General features: G+C 37.0%; 1 protein-coding gene across 2 annotated transcripts in view; it reads right to left on the reverse strand.

Moving 5' to 3' along the window:
• Positions 1-3,481: 3,481 nt before the first annotated feature.
• Positions 3,482-14,667, reverse strand: part of LOC103120541 (bifunctional heparan sulfate N-deacetylase/N-sulfotransferase 4) — a 329,220-nt gene continuing 318,034 nt past the window's right edge. For both annotated transcript variants that reach the window (XM_060176966.1, XM_060176961.1), the window contains 3 exons: positions 13,064-13,173; positions 7,926-8,028; positions 3,482-4,259 (listed from right to left, as the gene is read on the reverse strand). In XM_060176966.1, the coding sequence (XP_060032949.1) occupies positions 4,140-4,259; positions 7,926-8,028; positions 13,064-13,173 (333 nt within the window). In that variant the 3' untranslated portion in view covers positions 3,482-4,139. The remainder of the gene's footprint in view (positions 4,260-7,925; positions 8,029-13,063; positions 13,174-14,667) is intronic.

Raw genomic sequence — 14,667 nt, forward strand, 5'->3', positions numbered from 1 at the left:
TACATTATATTTGTAACAAACATGTTCCAGCATAACCTCATCAGGCATTGTGCTAAGTTATTTAAATATATTCTCATTTAATGATTACAATAATCCAATGAGTAATATTTTATTGTCTCTATTTTACAGAAAAGGACACCATTACTCAGGGAGGCTCCACAAATTCCAAGGCCACAGAGATAGTGAGAAGCAGAAGTGATGTGAAAACCCCAAGTCTAGTTGTACTTTGTTACAAGAAACATATACCTATTTAGTCAACAAGTTAAAGGAAAATGATCCATCTAGTGATAAAGACCTTCTGTGTTAGACCAGAAACAACATTACCCTAGCGGTCATTCCAGCATCAGGATTTGTTTTGAAAAGAAATAATATGCTTTGTATGCATTTTATTCATTGTTTAGCAATTTTCATAAATGGAACTCCCACTCATCTCACTAGGTCACTTAAGAAAATATTCATTTGTATATATATATACAAACATGATTTGGCATATATATTCGTATATATATTTATCACTATGCTGTGTCCCTGTAGTTCAGATAAAATTCTGTAATTAATATGACTAGATTTATTTTTTTGTAAAATAACTGACCAACTTTGCTTTTGATGAAAACAAGAACTCAAGAACATGGTTAATGTCCTTTAGTCCATTCCAAACTGTACTGTATATATATTATTTCATTGAAAATTATTTTTGTAACTTAAACAATCAACGTTCATGGTAAGCAGGTTCCTTTGTGTCATACTAAAACATTGATATAGAAGAACAAAAACCTGTAAGCTAAAATACAGATGAGTTTGCTGAAATAAAGGTAGTAAAATATCTTCTTAGATGAAAGATTTTTAGAAAAGGTATAGTGATAAGAGTATAAATTTTCTCATTAGCCTTTGTCTTATTGTTTACTTAATTCTTATTAGACCACTGTTACATAAAACATTGCTTTTTTATATGTGATTGGTAATACAATTTGTAAACATTAGTATTTGACAATAAAATGCTATATTTTGATATAGCCTTGCAAGAAAATTGTCTTGTCATCACTGATGACAAGTAATCTGTGATTGAGTTTGTGAATTAGACAACTGAATTAAAGATAAGGAAAAAAAAAGAGACTGACTTGCTTAGAAGTTTTAGGAAGCTCAACAAATTGAAAATATGTCTTTTAAAACTGAGACAGGATTTATTTAGATTTTAAAGCATTTGATATCTTAAAATGTTAATATAACTTTAAACCTTTTAAAAATATTTATTATGACAGAGAGGAAAGAGAAAGAACAAGACCACTGTTTACCTCTGGCATAAAGAATTTGAACCTGCAACCCCAGAGATCTTAGGCATTCAACTTGTTGCTCTAACAGGCTGTGCTATAGCCAACTCCTACAATATTAAATCCTTCTGAAGTAGTCAGTGGGTAAAAACTTGAAAAGTCAAGATAGTTAAAACTGCTTTTTAAAAATGACTTATTAATATTATAGCTGAATTACTATAAGTAGCTTACTACAAAGTTAAGATGAGTTATATAACTAAAATTGGTTTTGTCTTAATTATCAAAATACTAAGAAAAATTATTGAAATGAACCAGAGGGAAAAGGTGTAATTGAACTTGGAGGGAATGATACTGTGAACTATCTGAAATAGCTGAATGCCACTGTATATGTATGGTTCAGAAAACAAATGAGAAAATGTGTTAAGACATTTGGTGTGGAGTTCACTTACGTAATGATGTTTATTTGAATTTCACAGTTCCAGAGGAACAACAAAAGTGATAAACCGTTATTTGTTATTGAGTCAAATCCGAAAAAAATTAACACTCTTCTGCAAATTCTTTCCAAATTATCTCTTGGACTTGATGAGAGTTTGGTGCTTAGCAGCGGAAAGGAGAGGGGCACAGAACTGACTTCCACACAGAGATATGTGTACATAGAAGTATACCCATAACATCTTATAATTTTGTAACAGTAGTTCAATCACTAATATGAAAATTAAAAAATTTACAATCTTTAGATAAGAATAAGAGTATCTAGATGCAGTGAAAAATCAGTAGGCAAATAAAAATTGTGATTCTCCTCTCTATTTGATTTGATTTGCTTGATTAAACCAAACAATCAAAAACAAAGACCTTCAGTTTACTGTTGAATTATGTCAAGTGTAATTTCTCATACTATAGGAAAAAAAAAGTAATATTATTTACAGCCGATAGAAAAATTACTCTTGAGGAAGGATGGATTGATGGGTAATGTTACCAAAGTCAGCTTGATTTACTGTTCTGTTAAAACTTAACCATCATGTATCACTGAAAAGATTAACAAAGCCTTAATATGTCCTTATTGATAAATGGGGTAAAAAAAAAATCCAGCTAGCGTGACAATAACCTTCAGGTAGGAGAAAAACATTTAACGCTAAAACAAACAGCATCACTACTTCCCTAGAAATTAATTTTCAAGTGGTATGATGAGAAACTGAGCTAGAAAATTAGCAATGTCAGAAGAGGTAAGTGTCAGATTCTATTTATTTTTAAAGTATACATTACCATTATCTTCTTTCAATAGTATATGCCTTGGCATATGTGAAGAATCCACACTTGAAAAAAATTGACACAGACCACACTGAAGGCGCAAGTGTCCCAGTGTAGCTATGAAAACATACTGATGTTTTCATTCTCTATCTTGCAAGGTTTTTATCTTCCACAAATAGTGAAAAAGTATATAAATACAACTTCATTGACAAGATGGAACCACCTAGACTAATAGTTTGATATAGAATGTTGGATACACAGTACAAAATTTATGGACAGGAGCATGCTCTACCTGATAAAATAATATCAGTGAATATGGAAACTTTCAAATATGCCTCTTTTCCAAGAGGAAAATAGACAAAAAAAACACAGAAGGCAACAACGTCACAACCTCTTTAGCAAGTCAAGGAAATTTATAAAGACACATAGCAGCAGAGACCAACATATGCAGACCAAGTCAAAGAAATATTAACTGCTTAAAAGCAGAATATGGTTCAGAAGGCTAGAAATGGACCTACCCTATGACCCTGCAATTCCCCTCCTGGGGATATATCCTAAGGAATCCAACACACATTCAAAAAAATCTGTGTACACATATGTTCTTGGCAGCACAATTTGTAATAGCCAAAACCTGGAAGCAACCCAGGTGTCCAACAACAGATGAGTGGCTGAGCAAGTTGTGGTATATGTACATAATGGAATACTTCTCAGCTGTAAAAAATGGTGACTTCACCATTTTCAGCCGATCTTGGATGGACCTTGAAAAAATCATGTTGAGTGAAATAAGTCAGAAACAGAAGGATGAATATGGGATGATCTCACTCTCAGGCCGAAGTTGAAAAACAAGATTAGAAAAGAAAACACAAGTCGAACCTGAAATGGAATTGGAGTATTACACCAAAGTAAAAGACTCTGGGGTGGGTGGGTGGGTGGGGAGAATACAGGTCCATGAAAAATGATGAATGACATAGTGGGGGTTGTATTGTTAAATGGGAATCTGGGGAATGTTATGCATGTACAAACTATTGTATTTACTGTTGAATGTAAAACATTAATTCCCCAACAAAGAAATAAATTATTAAAAAATAAAAAATAAAAAAAATATTATTTTAAAAACAAAAAAAAGCAGAATATGGGATTATCTAATTTCTTTTTATGCCAAAAGCAAAAAATGGTTTTAAATTAACACATAGAAATGCAAGCCCTTAAAAGTCAGATATTGGGTTACTCCTAACGTCATTGACTGGTGTCTCAGTCTTTGTCTTTTCATCAAGATTCTTATTTGTCACCTGCATACTCTTAGGGTTGCTAGTTACATATACCGTTTCTGAAACCTTAGAGCTAACAGAGGAATGAGACTGTTAAAATTCCCACACTGGAAACTGGCTAATGCTACAAAGCTCCCCATTATTCCCCCGAAGCTCACGCAAGGAGTAATATTAGTCACTGGCCAAATGCGTGCATATATAACAGTTTTCACTGCATGAAAAAAGATAGAAATAAATTTATCCATACATTCCTTTGTTGACAATCACTAGCGCACTACAGGGACAGAAAGGAGAAGGGTTTGTTGTTTAATGCTGAGTGTAAGAATCTTGCAAGCCTTGGTTCTTGTCTCTGGCGCTATCTCACTTTCTGCAGCTCCTGTCTCAGCCAGGATGGCAGAGGCTGTCCCAATCTGTGCAGCAGTTTGGAGAGTTCCACATTATGATCGCGGTAGTAATTAGAAAGGAAAGTTCTAGCCTGGAAACAAAAAGACAGGGAACACTTGAAGGAAGTTTTGAGTTCACTAAATGAATGAGACTGTACAACATACACAGCTTAAGAAATTCTACTATGGGGAGTTGGGCTGTGGCGCAGCGGGTTAAGCGCAGGTGGCGCTAAGCTCAAGGACCGGCGTCAGGATCCCGGTTCGAGCCCCCGGCTCCCCACCTGCAGGCAGGTCCCTTCACAGGCAGTGAAGCAAGTATGCAGGCGGTGAAGCAAGTCTGCAGGTATCTGTCTTTCTCTTCCCCTCTCTGTCTTCCCCTCCTCTCTCCATTTCTCTCTGTCCTATCCAACAACAACGACATCAATAATAACTACAACAATAAAACAACAAGGGCAACAAAAGGGAATAAATAAAAAAAAAAAAGAAATTCTATTATGGGAGTCAGTCAGTCAGTGGTGTACCCAGCTCAGAGTACATGTTAGCATGCACAAGGACCTGGGTTTGAGACCTCACTCCTTATTTGCAGGGAGAAAGCTTCACAAGCAGTAAGGTAAGTACTGTAGGTATCTCTCTCTCTCTCTCATTCTCTCTCCCCTTTCCCTCTTAATTTTTCTATGTCCTATCAAATAAAGAAAAAAAAAGGAAAAAAATGCAAAAAATGGCCACCAGGATCATCAGCAATAACTCTGGAGGTAAAAGGAAAAAGAAAATAAAAAAGAAAGAAAAAAAGAAATTCCACTATAATGCAGAGTTGGATACTTTTGTTTCATTGCATTTTTACTGACATTAATATCCTTGTATTTTTATTAATATTAATTATTTTGTATTTTCCTGTGGTATCAATTCTTTTTACCCATTGACAGAGATTTGACAGAAGCGTGGCTGTAAAATAAAAATAAGTACAGATCTACCTTATGTGATTCATCTCCCATTATGGCCCTTATTTATTATGGATTAATCACATCTCTGTGGGAAGGCAGATGAGGAGAGGTATTTAACTGTACAGTAATGAAGTTGTCAAATAATGTGTCTCAAATCTGCAGAAATGAGCTAGACAGACTCATGCATCGCCTTTAAAATTGGTCACGTTCTTCTTCTTTAAAACCAGACCATAGCATGAAGACAAAAAGTGAACATAAATAACCATAAAAGCTGAAACTCCTGGCTAAAAAAGTATAGTTCAAAATAATTTAGTGAGGTTTAAATCGTCATTGATTTCTAGTTATGCATACTTGAAACTTAAATACTGTTGCCATGTTACTCCATCAGTTTTTTTTTTAAAGAAAATAACTGAGAAAACCAACATTTTTCTACTTCAGACATATTATAGGTCTCACTATAAAGACTATTATAATGATATTTCCAGGGTTATCGCTAGGGCTGGGTGCCTGCATCACGACTCCACTGCTCTAGGCAGTCATATCTTTTTTTCCATTGTTGTTGTTGCTGTTATTGTTGTTGCTGGATAGGACAGTGAGAAATTGAGAGAGGAGAGGAAGTCAGAGAGGAGGAGAGATAGACACCTGCTTCACTGCCTGTGAAGTGATGCCCCTGGAGGTGGGAAGATGGGGGCTTGAACTGGGATCCTTGCTCCAGTCCTTGCGCTTCACACTAAGTGCCCCCTTAACCCAGTGTGCTATCGCCCAGCCCCCATAATGATGTTTTAATCATTTTTACATTCCCAGTTAAAATGAAGTATTGACCCTTACTAGAGAAATGCTTTAAAAAAGGATTATCAGCTATTTTCATGATTTTTATCTCCTTAATTTCTGGAAAACCAAAAATTTATCATTTGGTTTTCTCTCTAGGTAGCATTTGATTTGTCTGAGAACCCAATGAACATAGTTATGCTCATCTTTGATAAAACAGTAGAAGTGTAGCAATAGCCTGCACACTGTTCTCTATCTGGTCAGTATCCCACTTCTCTCTTATGCCCTTCCCAATATTTTCATAAAACTCCCTTAGCAACCTTTGTATACACTGTAAAAATGGACATAAGAGGACTGCATTTCAGCTTGTACATACACCTGGAATTTCTTTATGTTTTCTTCCCTTAAGACAGATTGTAAACACTTCAAATTCCAGATAAGATGTTTATAGAAGTAGTGACAATGTAACACTGATTTCTTGGCAGGTTAATGTGATTTCTGAGAACCTTTGGGAACCACTGAGGTCAAAGGTATAATCTAAGGGCTTTCTTATGTTTCTATTTTCCATAATAATGCCTGAAATGATTCTTAGTCCTTTTGCCCATCTTTTCTTAGGAGAAATTCCAATTATATCTGACTTACCTGATTACTGACTGGTAGATCAATCCTAATCTACATAAACATTTCTCCTAATACAATGACTTCTATTGAGAAAAATTACCCCTGCCTTTTTGTGGTTTATTATTTTATGTATCTCCTTATCAATCACTGACTATAACTAATTTACCATTTTATAAAGCATCTGACTATATAACTATTTTATCTCCGTGACTTCTATGACATGGGATTTATAATAATAAATACTGGGGCTATTGGAAAAGTCATGATGCATTTTTGCATAGATAAACAAAAATCTGTCACAACCTTTCTGACAACACAATACTATATTTGATGTATATTCTCATTTCTAGCACAGAGCTACTAAAACTCTTGAAAGCTGCAGAGTGGGAGAGCAATAATGCTGTTTTTTATATGTTTGTCAAGTGACTTTTGAATCTCAATTATAATGGAAATTGGTTGTCTAGAGAACCCACCTTGTGATTAGAGGTTTGAAACTTTCAGTCCCAGTCTTTACCATCTCCTTGTTAATTCATGAGGGAGAGAAGCAGAACATCTATCCTGAATTCTATCCTTTTATAATGATACAGCAGCCCAGTATGTAACTAGCTCAGGCAAATGAACTGAAGCCAAGCAAGGAGTTGTTGGAAGCTACAATCTACAACCATAGACAGTTGAGTTTATCACTGAAGTAGGGGGAGGGGCAAATTTGTAGACCTGAGCCCTTAACCCGTGGAATCTAACTTGTAGGATGCCACCTCTAGGTAGATAGTGTCAAACTTGAGTAGAATTGTAGGATACCCAGGTGGCGTTAGAGCTTTGCTTGGTGGTGTGGAAACAACCTTCTCAACCATATGGTGTAACATAATCAGAAGTCTTTCTTTTTCACTGCTTCTTTTGGTGCTATGTGTCAAGTCTGGGGATTTATGCCTAATAAATAATCACAATTTTATGTATTTTATCAAAAACATATATTCAGAAAACCATTTTGTTAAGACAGTTACACATTTGGACAAAAGGAACTATTCAGTAATTACTGTTAGAAGTACTTTCCAATGGTAAGCAATTTTCACAGACATTCATCAATAATCTGTATCTTCCAAGTATATACAACTAGTGGAAGCAAAGACAGAGCAGAAAAGGGAAGCAAAATTATTGTTCCTAGTTTCTTTTTTTCTTTATTGGGGGACAGTTAATGGTTTACAGTTGACAGTAAAATACAATAGTTGATCCATGTGTAACACTTCTCAAGTTTTCACATGACACTAACCCCCCACCTAGGACCTCCTCTGTCATCATGTTCTAGGATCTGAATGCTACACATACCCCAGAGTTCTCTACTTTGGTGCAATACACCAAGTCACTAGTTTTAAACAGTATGAACAGAGTTTGATGAGAGCATTTTAAAGTGTTTTACAGAGAGGATATTACCTCCGGATCCATAGGTGGATACTTCCGGCCTTTGCTTTTACCAAGACATTTGGTCTTTCCTCCTTCCAGCAGCTGACACCAAAACCCCTTTTGGGGATCAAACCTACAAAATACCAAACATATGAGTGACTATAAATAATCTGTAACTATAAATTTTATGTAGAATGCGAGATGAGAAAACCTCATCAATTATATAAAGGAAATGCTGCTTTGTATGCCCATTGCTTCAGTTTAATTAGTTTGCACAGCTATTCAATGAACTAACTGGAGTTTAACTGCATTGAAATAAATTATATATCATTGTATATTTTAAATATATGCATGATATTAAAAGTATATATTTGTCTTTTTTTCCCCTTTTGTTGCCCTTGTTGTTTTATCATTGTTGTGGTTATTATTGTTGTTGTTGTTGATGATGTGGTTCATTGTTGGATAGGATAGAGAGAAATGGAGAGAGGATGGGAAGCTAGAGAGGGGGAGAGAAAGATAGACACCTGCAGACCTGCTTCACCGCCTGTGAAGCGACTCCCCTGCAGGTGGGGAGCTGGGAGCTCGAACTGGCATCCTTAGGCCGGTCCTTGGGCTTTGTGCCATGTGCGCTTAACCCGCTGCGCTACCACCTGACTCCCTATATATAATCTTATTATGAAATTAAGTCCTATATTTTACCTATTCACCCATAAAAGTTTACAACACATTAAGGAACCTGAATGTTTACATACTTACTAATGTGATTTTTTATGTCAAAATAGATTAACAAATTTCCACAAACCACTCAATGATATGTATTAAAATGACAAAGTGTAATGTTGTGTTCAGCCTTCTGATTTGTAAAGTGCATTTTTGTCATTTGAATGTTTACATGTCTTTAAGAAACAGACAAGTGTGAAAATAAACTTTCTCAGAGACCAAGAAACACAGGTTGAACATTGGCATGAAGAAAATTAGATGGTGCTTCATTTCTATTGCTGAAGGCAGGAGATGCTGTTGGATCATTATAGTCTCTATGCTTTCCTCCATTTTTAAAAATTATTTTTAAGACTTTCCATTTATAAGATATTTATTTCATAGGAGACAGAGTGAATTTCATATGAGAGAGTAAAAGAGAGGCCTGAAAACCTGTGGCACCTGGGACCACACCAGGAGCCTCTAGCATGTGAGTCCACCAGCTCAGCTATTTCACTGGCCACAGATCTCTAAATTCTTTTTTAAAAAATTTTTATTTATGAAATGGAAACACTGACCAGACCATAGGATAAGAAGGGTACAATTCCACACAATTCCCACCACCAGAACTCCATATCCCATCCCCTCCCCTGATAGCTTTCCTATTTTTTTTTTTTTTGCCTCCAGGGTTATCACTGGGACTTGGTGCCAGCACTAGGAATCCACTGCTCCTGGAGGCTATTGTTCCTGTTTTGTTGTCCTTGTTCTCATTGTTATTGTTATAGCCATTGTTGCTGTTGGGTAGGACAGAGAGAAATGGAGATAGGAGGGGAAGACAGAGGGGGAGAGAAAGACAGACACCTGCAGACCTGCTTCACCGCCTGTGAAGTGACTCCACTGTAGGTGGGGAGCAGGGGGCTCTAAGCAGGATCTTTACGCAGGTCCTTGTGCTTCGCGCCATGGGCGCTTAACCCGCTGAGCTACCCCCCAGCCCCCGCTTTCCTATTCTTTATCCCTCTGGGAGTATGGACCCAGGCTCATTGTGGGGTGCCGAAAGTGGATGGTCTGGCTTCTTGTACTGCTTCTCCGCTAAACATGGGCGTTGGCAGGTCGGCTGGTCTCTAAATTCTTCTTTTTTAAAAAAATATTTATTTATTCCCTTTTGTTGTCCTTGTTTTATTGTTGTCGTTGTTATTATTGATGTCGTCGTTGTTGGATAGGACAGAGAGCAGTGGAGAGAGGAGGGGAAGACAGAGAGGGGGAGAGAAAGACACCTCCAAACCTGCTTCACCGCTTGTGAAGCGACTCACCTGTATGTGGGGAGCTGGGTCCTCTAACCGGGATCCTTACGCCGGTCCTTGCGCTTTGCACCACCTGCCCTTAACCTGCTGTGCTACTGCCCGACTAGTCTCTAAATTCTTAAAAACAATTATAACACGTTCTCACTCTCCGGACTGAAGGAAGTTACAAAAGCAAAAGATGTGTGGCTTGATTATATTCTTTAAACTCAGATACATAAGAATTTTTGTTTAGGACTAACAAGATAGAAAAAATGAGAGAATGATCCAAATGAGAAGGGGAAATTTAAATTTATTGCTATGGGACTTGCTGCATGCATAAAACATGGAAAAGGTTTGCGTTTTTGTTGCTTAGCAGATGTTTTAAAAGGATGGAGCATAATTGACTGGGATGTAAAGTTAATTAGTTGCAGAATATTTTGTTGCCCTGGGCTCATTGCGATAATACCGGTGCACTCGCTATTTGCCTTCTGCACATATGTGAATTCATTTAGGGGGAGAGAAATTTTCTTCACAGTTCCCTGCCCAGCCTATTATTAGACATTTGATCCTTGGCGTCCAGGTTGTTTTTAGTACATGTTATCAATTAAAATTAAACACATCACTGCTTAAGTAGATAAAAGGAAGGCAGAGTCATCTTAATCTGGACTTTTCAATCTGCTCCTTGCCTATCACAATCCTTCTTCTAGTTTTTATTAATTTCCCAAGAGGAAAAAACAAAACCAAACCAAACCAAACCAAACCAAACCAAACCAAACCAAACCAAACCAAACCAAACCAAACCAAACCAAACCAAACCAAACCAAACCAAACCAAAAAACACAATTCAGCATGCCAAACAGCATTTTCTGTTTCAGGATGAGAATATTTAACTGCGCTAAGGTAAAATACAGCTCTAGCAACAAAGCCAAGGCTTTTAGACAGACACACGGAGTATTGTCTTAGCTTTAAGGTGTAGAGAGGTCTCGTGACAGACTTGCCCTTGCTCTGCACAGCAGCTGTTGTGAGAACATGACGCTGCCCGAGGAAGGAGAGAGCTGTGAATATTAAGCTACTCTTTCAGATGCATTCTTATAGCCTTGAACCCACAATACCTTGTTGGCCTGGGTTCATATATTGCCTTAATAAATTTATTTACCCAGGTCTAATAAGAGGCAATCCTTCTAAGTTTTTATCACTCCAGTATTTCATAGTTTTCTTTTAGTAGACAGGATACTGTCAAACTACAACAAACTGTTTCTCATTTGTCAACTCTAAGGACATGAGTTGATTCGCCTTATGAATCATTTTATTATATTGACCATCACAATAGTTATTGATTTTTGTGATATGTGAGACATACTAAAAGCCTTCTTTACAGGTGTGACTTCACAGGCTTATGGAACCACAAGAAGCTTTGCAGTAAACAGGATAGAACCAGCCTCTAAGTTGTTGCAGAGAAATCTGGGATGACATGCCAACATCAATAACTATTAATCTAAAACATATTATGAGAAGCTTTATTTACTTAATCATTAGGACTATGCCTGGTGTTGTTATTTCCATATGTAGGAAAAAAAAACAACACATCATTAGGGCTATCTTACTGGATAAGGAGCCACCCAATCTTATTACTGCTTTTCCTGTTCCATCATTAACCTCTCTAATTGTCTAATTGCTGATTCTAATCTGCTGTGAACTGGGAAATTATATAATCAGGCTTGTTAGAAAACTGTCTATAATTTAATATCAGGCCTTGTGGGAGAGTCAAGTATATGCTCTTTTAAAATATGTTGTGACTGCTTGGAGATTTTGTTTGTTTGTTTTGTTCCTTTGTTTATATATTTATTTCTGCTTATTGGCTTTTCTGTTTCATGACATATTTCCTACTTTTAACAAACCCAGTATTCGATTTTAGTTTCTACCAAATAATCACACCCACCTCCCTTACCTTCTGTGTTCTTTTCTGCAGAATGATCTTACTCTTTCCTATCAAGGGTGCAGGGGGAGAGGAGAACTTTATTTGGACTGGTGATAGTGACTTGGTTGTAACCAATGATATGTTCTATATGTGATATTGTGTGACTTGCAAGGTATGTTGAATGAGGCAACAGCTCTCTTGCACCACAGAATCCCTTGATATATGACTTCATTTTAGAGCACAACAACCACTTCCTGGAGAGATCCTACAGGGAATTTTCCTCCAGCTGAGCTCAGTCTCTGAACTGCTCAAGTTCCAGAATCAGAGATATGAATGGAAAAGCCTCCAGAATATTCTAGTTTCTGGCCATTCAAATTATACCCAGATAGTCACATCTTCACCGCTGTGTTGCCCTAGCTATTAGGAACAGAAGAGAGCTGTCCTGGATTTGAATGAAGTTACCAGCCTAGAGAATTTTATTTTAATTTTTTAAATTATCTATTTATTTATTGGATAGAGACAGTCAAGAGGGAAGAGGAAATATAAAAAAGTAGAAAGATAGAGAGACACCTGCAGCACTGCTTCATTTGCAAAGCTTTCTCTCTGCAGGTGGGGACCAAGGGCTCGAACCCAGGTCCTTGCACATTGTAACATGCGCTCAACCAGGTGGTCCACCACCTGGCCTCTCAGCCTAAACCTACAGAATTCATAAATGTAAAAAAGTAGCTGTGGTAATATTTCAACTGGCTTGGGAATGGTCTGCTATATGGCATTTGATAACTGAAACATTATACATGATTATATTTGGCTCATCACGATTTGAGAAATACACTTGGACCCATGAATATATCCACTGCCCAGTTTTGACCAAAATATTGCCCACTTCTAGAAATCTACTGGTGACTGTCAGTATTTCATTTCTAACCTACAAATGACTTGGGGGGGGGAAGACTGTGTATTTTTCATCATTGTAAATTCAATTTCTAGGGCACAGTATTCACAGAGTAGGCTCACAGAGTTTATTTAACCAGACTTATATGAAGAAGCATACAAAATGGGAGTTTGGAATCTATAAAAAAATTCATTTAAAAACATTTGTAGTACTCAAAGGGGAGACACTTCATGAATAATGAGGATATACTGTTGACTGCTTTTGAGTAGCATAATGATGTATAAATTCATAGCTCATATTAATGGTGCTATACACACACCTACCAGTGATAATTTATGATGGAAAACAATGGAAATTAAATCAAGCATGAGAATAGACTCACGTTAATGCTTCAGAGTAATTATAATGAGGTGTAACTCCCAGAAACTTCTGGACTTCATCCATCACAGTAGCTGGGTCAGATCTCAGCTGCTGTCCATCAATGATTAACAACTATAAAGTAAACAAAAAAGACACTTTGTGAAGAACAAAACTAACTGAAATAGAATGAGTTGTCTCCCCTGCTCTTGATACAATGTGAATAAGTTGGGTCATAGTCAATAGGAAGAAAACATGCACTTCTTAAAATATGTTTTACTAGTTAATATAATTGTATTCTAAATGAACAGCAGTTAGTGTTTATCATAGCGATTGTTTCTTGTGAATTATTTCAATGGAAAATCAGAAATAAGCAAGGCTACTCTCATTATTTAATAGTGCGACAGGACTTTCCATCTGTTTATTACCACAATTATCTAATTTACAAAATTCCACCATTAATCTTGGAGTCAAGGATTTAGAAATAGTGAGAACACAGATGAAAATCATCCATCTACTCTTCTAACAAAGTATAACAAAGAAATGGTGCTCTGGTTGTGACTGAATTTGATGAATAAAAGGTAGACGAATGCTTTAGTTAAATCCCTGTTGGCGAATCTAGTCTATGCTCCTGATACTGTGATAGCACCTCCCATTTGGACCATGTAAGCTTGACCTCCTTCTTTCCTTTAAGAGTCCCACAGGACTGCCCCACTCTCAGAAGGGAGGCTGGGCCAGCCTACTCTGCCATTTGAGGAAGATGGGTCCTGAAATAAGTGTAACCTATAATGTTCCCAGCTGTGACCATAGACTGTGAGCTCAGCCTGACAGGGACTCAGAGTTACCCAGGCTCTTGTGCTAAATATGAATATATATGGGATCTGCGTCAGCTTGATGGGTAAACAGTTAATGGTATTTATATACCATTATGTTTGGGAACTACTCTCTGTCCTAATCCAGTTCTCTAGCTCTATTCTCAATTCTGACACCATCTTCCCGGACAATTATTTTTAGTTCACCTGCATGTTAGTTATCATGCTCAGGCAAAATTTACTAAAGTCACACGTCCCTGGGAACATACCTGAAATAGACTTTCTAGCTTCTTTCCACATAAAGACTCCCTAATTTCATTTGTTCTATTCCTACCTTTGGGTTCCTGTTTTTTAAACAATTTATCCTGCTTTATAGCTTACTGCTTTTCAGCCACCAAGCTGCAGGTGCTACCATGATGCCATCCTGACTTCTCTGGGTAGATGACCTCACTAATGTGTTTTGAAACCTCCCTTCCCCAAAGTCCTGTCCCACTAGAGAAAGAGAGAAACAGGCTGGGGGTATGAATCCATCTGCCAAAATCTATGTCCAGTAGAGAAGCAATTACAGAAGCCGGACCTCCCACCTTCTGCACCCCATAAAGAATCTCTTATGGTGGGAACTGTGTAGAATTATACCCCTGTTATCTTACAGTCTTGTTAATCATTATTAAGTCACTAATAAAAAAAGAGTCCCACAGGACAGACAGACACATAGGTCTCTGCACATGGAGTTCCAGAAAGATATTGTCTAAGTGACTGCACTACTACTCCTTGAGGTGTTTAACATCTTAATATTTCTATTGAGATAAAAATTTGA

This window comes from Erinaceus europaeus, chromosome 2 (genome assembly GCF_950295315.1).
Source record: "Erinaceus europaeus chromosome 2, mEriEur2.1, whole genome shotgun sequence".
In the NCBI taxonomy this organism is placed as follows: Eukaryota; Metazoa; Chordata; class Mammalia; order Eulipotyphla; family Erinaceidae; genus Erinaceus; species Erinaceus europaeus.